The sequence below is a fragment of the Talpa occidentalis genome, unplaced genomic scaffold (assembly GCF_014898055.3).
Source record: "Talpa occidentalis isolate TD23 unplaced genomic scaffold, MPIMG_talOcc4v2.1 talOcc4.5, whole genome shotgun sequence".
Classification (NCBI taxonomy): Eukaryota; Metazoa; Chordata; class Mammalia; order Eulipotyphla; family Talpidae; genus Talpa; species Talpa occidentalis.
The window spans coordinates 137280505-137289070 of NW_023604861.1; the positions used below are offsets into that span (position 1 = coordinate 137280505).

Consider the following 8566-nt stretch of genomic DNA (forward strand, 5'->3'; position numbering starts at 1 on the left):
TGTGTGCACAGATAATACCCGAGATCAGCCTGGGCTGAGCTGCAGCTCCCGGAAGAAAGATGCACCAGCCCCACGGTTGGCTTTCTGCTGACTGAAGTGCTCTGAGTCTGTGTTTACATGGGCCAGAGCAGTCGGACAGACAGACGAGGACGTGGCTAACGCAGGTAACGTCTGCGCGACTCTGCTTTTAAAGGCAAACAGACCAACCACGACTCCTGTCTTGACCTGGCTGCTGTGCCGTGGGGTCCCCAAGGCCCATCGTGTGGACCCTCACCCACCCATGGTCCCCCTAGAGCTCAGGACACCAGAGCCACGCTGCCCCGCAGCTGGAGCACGTCTGGGTCCCTAGAGACCCAGGGGCCTGGGTTGGAGGCTGCCCTGGCCAGATTTGAGTCCTGTCTCCAGGACAAGTGGTCCTAGTTCCTTACTGTCTAAATCTCAATCCCAACCTGTAACAAGGGGGTACCCACACTGAGTTGCTCCAGGTGTGCTGACCCAGACACTGTGGACGCAAACCTTGCCAGAGTTCGGTTTGTTTGCGAATTAATTTTGTCTTTGTAGTTAAAATGCTGTGTCAAAAAGCTCTTAGGGTGACTTTCATGCCACTGAATTGTATCCTTATATGAATGTTCTTAAACAAATGCTCCTTGGTTACTTCTTTCCTTCAGTGTGGAATAGAAGCACGTAGCTTTGGGGAGCATAATACATTAGCCCCGATTTGCAGAAGAGCAAATCCGAGCTCAAAGAGTTTGCCCAGGGCAAGTATTCTGAAGACGGAGACTTCAAGGCGTGTCGTCTCCACGCCAAACGGGACAGCTCTGCTCAGTGCCTGCCGTGCAGGCCCCGGGGAGGGGCGGCCAGAGCATTGGCGGTCCCACACCGGGTATTACAGCAGCCAAGCGGGGGCTCGGAGTTCTGGAACCTCACAGATGAGTTCCCACCCGTTACTGTGACTGTGCAGGAGACCCTGGAAGGAACAGGAGCCATACAGAGGAGAGTGTCCCAAAGACAGCGTGAGCAGCGGGCCTGGAGTGGGGCTCTGTCTCTGGCAGATGAGAATAATCACGCGGTCACATCTGCCTTTGGGGGCGGACATCTTGTGTTGTTGTTGGTGGTGGTTTTTTCTGAATCATGATTCGTTTCACTGTGAACAAATGAGTGAATGAAAAGAACATTCACAAAAGTGTGCGAGACACTTTTGTACACCTCATCGCATCCAATCCAGCCCCAGCCATTGCCCCACACTGATTTTCCTGCCATGCCAATAGGATCTGTCTTTTTATTTTAGAAATTCTAGCGGGGGCCTCCCTGGTGGTGTAAGGGGTTAAGACACAACCTATGAAGCTGTCCGCAGCCTCTGCAGCACGAGTTCAATCCCCCGGCCAGGGAGCTACCCACATGGCACAGCAGATCTCTCCTGTCTCCCCGCTGCTCCCCTCAGCAGTATTTTCAGTCCTTCTGCCTGTTCTGCTCCCCACTCTGTCTCTGGTGAATCCTCTCACCCCCCGCACCTCTGGCCTGTACCCCAGCTCTTGTATGCATGAATAAATACATCTTAAAAAAAAAAACCCTAGTGGGTATGAAGTGACATCTCTGTTGTGCTTTTGATTTGCGCTCCCTCGTGGCTAGTGACGTCCAGCAGCCTTCCATTATGGCCATTCCTATGTCTGCTTTGGGGAGAAGTCTATGCAAATGTTTTGCAACTTTAAGTTGAGTTACTGGGTTATTATTTTTATTTTTTACTGTGATGAGTTGTATGAATTTTAAGAGGTCTTTACATATTCTGGAGGTAAGTCCCTTATCAGGTACAGGATTTGTAAATATTTTCTCCCATTCCGTGAATTACTTTTTTACTTTCTTAATGGTGTCCTCTGGAGCATAGTGTTTTACATTTTGATGTGATCTGCTTTACCTATTTTTGTGGTTTTGGTGTTGTATTCAAGATACCATGACTTACTGAGAGACCACAAAGATTTACTCTTGTGCTTTTTAAAAAGATTTTTATTATATGAGCCCTTACTTTTAGGCCTATGAGCCACTGACTTAATTTTCTGTGTGTTGTGTGAGGTAAAGTTTCAGCCTCCATTTGCACTGCCCCACTGGAAAATAAATATATATGTCTGCTGAGCCCAGAGATACCCTGCTGTTGTTCCCTTTCTTGTAGAAAGTCTGCTTTTTCAAGAGTTAACAGTAGCCTCATTTCTACTGTTGCCATTTATTTAATTTCCTTGAACCCATGCCTGTGTCTTTCCACACCTCCCAAGGCCTCTCTGCCCACAAGACCAAACCTATCCGCTCATTTTTCTTTTTTTTTTAAAAATCTGTTTGATTTATTTATGCATACAAGAGCGGGGGTACAGGCCAGAGGTGTGGGGGTGAGAGGATTCAGCAGACAGAGAGTGGGAAGCAGAACAGGTGGATCTACTGAAATACACTGCTGAAGGGAGCAGCGGGGAGACAGGAGAGGTCTGCTGCACCACGTGGGTCAGCTACCTGGCTGGGGATCAAACTCATGCTACAGTGGTGATAGCGCTAGGTCTTAACCCCTAGGCCACTGGGGAGGCCCTTAAAACTCTAGTTGCTTCAACAAAAGCCTCTTCATGCTTCAGGTATCAGCTTCCCTGGAACTGGCCATGAAACTCCAGCACGGCCACATTTCTTTGCCCATGCTCCACACCTCAGCCAATAAAATTTGACTCCTTTGCTGCCTCCTTGCCAATCAATTTGCAATAATCCATCAAGTTCCTTCCATTTTTCTGCAAATGGCAAAATGTCATTTTTTTTTAACAGCTAAATAGTCGTCCACATGTATATACCACGTGTTTATCTGATCACCTGGCAGTGGGCTCACAGGTGGTCACCACAGCCTCACTATTGTGAGCATGACAAGAAACATTGGGGTAATATAACACTTTGAGCTAATGATGCTGTATTCTTTGAATAAATACCCAGAAGTGAGATTGCTGGATCATATCATGGTTCTATTTTTAGTTTACTGAGGGAGTTTCATACTTTTTTCCAAAATGGTTGTGCCAACTTACATTCCCAGCAACCATGTACACGAGCTCATGTTTCTCCATACCCTTGACAACACCTGTTGTTACTAGCCTTTTCGATGTAACACCTGTTGTCACTAGTCTTTGATGTAAGCCTTTTCCACTGGTGTGAGTTAATAGCTCATGGTGGTTTTGATTTGCAATTCTCTGTTAATAAGTGATGGTGAGCACTTTTGTTTAAAAAAAGATTTTATTTATACAAGAATTGGGGTACAGGCCAGAGCTGTGGGGGTGGGGGGGGTGAGAGAATTCACCAGAGACAGAGTGGGGAACAGAACAGGCAGACTGACTGAAGTACACTGCTGAGAGGAGCAGCGGTAAGACAGGAGGGGTCTGCTACGCCATGTGGGTATTTCCCTGGCCAGCCGGGGATCGAACCCATGCTGCAGAGGCTGCAGACAGCTTCCCAGCGCTGCGCTCAACCCACTGCACCCCTGGGGAGGCCCACTTTCTCATGTGACTGTTGGTCCATCTGTATGTTTCCTTTGGAGAAGTGTCCATTAAGTTCTCCTGACCACTTTTCAGTCGAGTAGTTTTGCTCTTGTCAGGTTTTATGAGTTCTTCATAGAGCTTGAATATTATTGAATATATGATGTGTCTATACTTCTCCCATTCTGTGGGCTCTCTTTTCATTCTGTTGATATTTTCTTTTGCTGTGCAGAAGATTTTAATTTGATGTAGGCCCACTTGTTTATTTTTGCTTTCATTTCCCTTGCCATTGGGGTTGAGTCTCCAAAGACATCTCCAGTGCTTATGTCATGGAACGCTTCACTGATGTTTCCTTCTGTTTTCAGATCTTACCTCCAGGTCTTTAATTCACTTTGAACTTATTTTTGTGCCTTGAAGTAGAGAGGGTTACAATTTTATTCTTTTACATGTGGCTGTCCAGTTTTCCTGACACCATGTGCTGAAGAGTTTTTTCTTTTCCATTGAATGGTCATAGTTCTTTTGATATAGATTAAAGGAAGGAATTCGGTATACAAAAAGCTGTGATGTTTTATGTTTATTTTCCAGACCGTGTTTATGCAAGTGACAGTCACAAGAGCAGTATAATGAGTAAACAGAGGAGTCACCCTCCAGGGAGAACAGTCTAGCACATTTCAACAACCTTGGATCAGAAATCCCTCTTCACCGCAGGTGAAAATGCCACTGGATTTTCACTTACCTTGGAGAGAGTTCCATATCATAGCGAAAAGAAACTTATCTTTCAGACTCTTTTCAATCTCAAACAAAATTCTAAACCCTGTGACACCTGAAATGTAGAGCGGGGCATTCTTGGAAAGTCAGGTAATATGTATTGACAGGAAAACCTCAAAAGCTAGAGTTCAAAACGACTGTCCTGAGCAGTCAATAAAACTTGGCACCTGGACAAATTGGCAAGGAGAAGGGGTTGTGCCATTCAACAAAGAGCATTCAGATGAGCAAATTTGCTTTATTGTGTACTGGCATGCAGAACCAATTCCAATGCCAACTTTCGGTATAGGTTTTAATGTGATTTTGCTTGGCATAATAGTTTTTCTCAAAGCATTCCGAGAAGTAACATAATATAGTCTCCAAATATCATTAACTTAAAACAATGGCTTAAATGTATCCAGTTACTTAATAATGCCCTTTGTGAGCCCTGAATATTCACGTCATATCTACATCTGCCTAAATCATTGAGGCAATCTCATGCATCAGTACCTCTGTTTTTCCCTCAGCTATTTACAGAGTTTTAGCGCCAACTAAAAAATGTTTTAGAACTTTAGACTCACACGAGTGAAAGTGACTTTGCCAGCTTGTCCCAAGTGACCGCGGCAGGCCCATGAAATCTTTTCCTAAATTGTTCAAGGTGTCTCTAAAGACCCACATCCTTTCTGGAGACAGTGTCCAAAGGGAATATTATAAAACAAAATTACAGAGTCTAAAAACTAACACGACATATTACGCAGCCAGGGTTCTGAGACGTGTTGGGAAACTATTTGGCAAAGACTACACAGTTGGGATTAGGAGGCAGATTGGAGTTACTTTCATGACATGGCTGGCCCAAAGGAAAATGGTATCTCCAAAAAGCCCAGAACTAATAAGAAAAATGGAATCTCCATTTGTTTCAATTGCACTCTTAAGAATACATCGAGAGACCCGGCTTGGCTCGCTGGTTTATGGGTCGCTACCTGCTCGCGGTGGCCTGAGGGCGTGCGGGGGGGGGGGGGGGGGGGCCAACAGCGGAAGGCGGAGGGAGAGCAGGTCCCGGTGTCGAGGCGGCGCGCTCGTGGTGAGAATCGGGAGGAGGAGACAGCAAGGATAGGCCCAGGAGCAATGGCGTCCAAAGAGGAACAAGTGCAAAAAAATCGCAACATGGAAAGCGCGCGACAGGAAAAGGAAGAAGGGGAGCAGCCCCTTGTGCAGAATGGAGAGGAAGCACACCAAGTGGGAGGGGGTGAAAGCCAGAAGCCTGGAGGAAAACGGGGGGCTGATTAGGTGATTGGTCCCTAATTTTTGCTGGGGCATACCTAACAAGCATACTGATCACAATGAAGTGGGAGATGATGTAGAAAAGTTTGTAGGGCAGATGGTGGAAGTCAAGAAAAAGACTAAGGAGCAGCAAATGAGGCATTACATGCGCTTCCAAACTCCTGAACCTGATAATCATTACGACTTTTGCCTTATACCTTGAATCCTAAGGGCTGTCCTGGGATTAATAATGTGGCCTCTGCTCTACAAGCTTGTAGTTTTGTGATTTACATTTTCTGTAAACCTTTGGTGTTTCCACTTAACAATTTCTATTTGATTATTGTTTTTGTCTTAATGTTAAACTTTTTGGCAGCAGGGCTTTTTCACCAAATTTAGGAAAAATATTCTCTTCATAATTGAACTTAATAAAGCAGTTTAAAAAGCGAAAAAAAAAAAAAAAGAATACATCGAATGCCTTTGGGAATTTTTCTTTTATGTCTCTCTGTATCCCCACATATTCTATATTGTCCACACATTCTGTTAATAGTCACACCAGGATTAGTCCATTCTTCTTTGAAATCTTTACCATCCAATGATAACAATGAATATATAGGAATTTTAAAGAGTAAATACTTCTGTTACACTCACTGATGATAAAACAATTACCATCCAGTTAAATAAAAGCAAATAGTTCTCTTGACATTAAATCCAGATTACACTACCTCAATTCGAAATGATCTCCTGAAGGTAAATAATGGAAAATTTAAGAGACACTGCAATTCTGTCCCACCCTCATGAAAATAGGTTTCCCTTTTAACCATAATCTCCTAACTTTCCGATTTGGAGGGTCAAATGCTGAATTTTTCCTCACTCTTGGTGCAATTCCAAACTGGCAAGGAAGACTTGGCTTGTTAACCGCCAAGTAATTATTTCATCATAAGATTCACCAGAGAAAAGAGACTCTATTCCCTCTACTAGTGAGGATGCACCTTCCGGAAAGATTCCAGCTCACCACACCAGGGAGGGAGAGCCACAGAGGAACGTGGTTTGAAGTGGCAGGCACGCAGCTGTGCTGGAGAGCCGAGGTTTTTCAGTCGCCAGGCCAAGCAGAATGAGATTCACCAAATTTGGAGAGGCTTGATGTTTGAGATCTATTCAGTAGTGTTCTGTTCACAGGACTGCCACGGGTGAGGGGCAGACATGCCGTGAGGCAGGTTTGAGAGCATCTTGTGAGACGTTCCAGTCTCTCTCCGAGACTGCCACAGGCCCTTAATGTCATGGTGGGTCGTCCCCGTTTTGCTCCGCCTGGGTCTGCCGTAACCAGAGTATACGAGTCTGCGTCTTATTGCCTCTTTTGAGCTGTCATGAGAAGAAACACAGCCTTGCCAGGCAGGCCCTGAGCTTCTGCTCCCGTATTTGTCACTTACCACGTGATGATGTGTGACCCTTGAACTTCAGCTTCTTCATCTACAAGATGGTGTTCTGAATCCCTAACTGCTAACAAGCTTCCTAATCATGAGACAGCATATGGAAACGGTATTCTACAAATTATAAAGTGTAATGAACACAGAAGATGTTATTGTTAGCAAACATGAGGCATGTAAAGGAATTTTCAATCGTGTATAGATGTCATGAAAATGCCACTATGGTGCCCCTGACTACTGCCATCAAAACATGAGGTTCCAGAGAGTTTTTATATATTCTATTTGTTTGACCCCAGGTATCAAGTTCTCTAAAAAGGCCTCCTGGGGGACCTAAAACCGCTCTGGGTTCCTCATCAGGGGCCCCGCAGGGTTTGGAGGTGAGAACACCCAACTGGGGAGCAAACCTCAGGGGCGCTGAGCTGGTTGCCAGCTGGTCTTGAGCTGATCGGTGACCTCCGGAAGGTCATTGAGCCCCGGCTTCTTTGTCTCCAACACGAGGACTTGAACTAGATAATGTCGAAGGTCCCAGTTGGTTGTAAAATTCTCTTATTTCATAATTGTTTAAAATATCAGTTGCTTTTGAGGGTTCACTGGAGCCATTCAGTCTCCATGTCCCTAGCAGAGGAGGAGCTGCAGCGCCGGGAGCAGGGCGCCCTGAGCTGCCTGCGTGCGGGGTCGGAAGAGGCCTTTGCTCGCTGTCTGGATGCCCCTGCACAGCTGGGTAATATTTGACAAACTCGGAGCCTTCCTGAAATCAAGGCGCCCCGGGGCCCTCCGAGGTCTGCTTTGTTTCCCTGGGGGCAGCTGCAGTAGAAGCGATACCAGGGGACTCCAGGGCTTTAAAAGATCTCCTGACTTGGGGGGAGTCCTAAGCCCTAAATGCCCAGGGAATCGCCGCATACTTCAAGAGTTTCTGAAAACTAGAGTCTGTTTTGAACATCTCCATAAGCCAAAGGCATTCAGCGTGAAAAATACAGACTTCTGCCTCACAGATTTGAAAAGTAGATCGAGGTAACAAATGGGAAACAACAGGTCCTCGATCCCTCTAACCTTGGTTTCTTCATCACTCAAGTGGAATATCAGCTACTCTGCAGACTTATTGTTTATAAAATGCATTAAAATACCTGATCATGTTAAGATTTTTTTTTTTTTTTTTGTGGGACCCTCGCCGGCGGCCGGGGAACGAACCGGCGCTGCAGAGGCTGTGGGCAGCCTCGCAACCCAGCGCTCAACCGCTGCACCACCAGGGGAGGCCCTCATGTTAAGATTTAATGCACGGTTATTGTGATCACCAATGAAACATAATTCTGAAATGTTGCACAATTTAGGTAAGAATGAATCTGATGGTTTCTGAATGAAAATAAAGAGTTTGAAAAAAAGCTTTTCGGTTTTAGGGGTGTAATTGGACAGCCTCGTTACCTCTTTTTTTTGAGCATTTTATTTTATTTATTGTTTGATACATGCACTGGGTACAGTCAGAAGGTGAGATTCACCAGAGCCAGAGCCAGAGCAGGCCTGAAGTACACTGCTGAACAGCTGCATCTGCGCACCATGTATCCTCTCCGGTGAGGATCGAACCGCGCCGCATTCGCAACCCAGCGCTCATTCGTTACCTCTTAATTGGATTTTATTATTCCTTCTGTTATAGGGCAG

The 8566-nt window shown here is 45.6% G+C and overlaps 1 protein-coding gene across 1 annotated transcript; it reads left to right on the top strand.

Moving 5' to 3' along the window:
- Positions 1-5251: 5251 nt before the first annotated feature.
- Positions 5252-5931, top strand: LOC119258778 (protein BEX4-like). Its single transcript, XM_037527043.2, is given in 2 exon segments — positions 5252-5497; positions 5499-5931. Coding segments are annotated over 2 exon segments (357 nt in total). The 5' UTR covers positions 5252-5354; the 3' UTR covers positions 5713-5931.
- The last annotated feature ends 2635 nt before the right edge of the window (positions 5932-8566 follow it).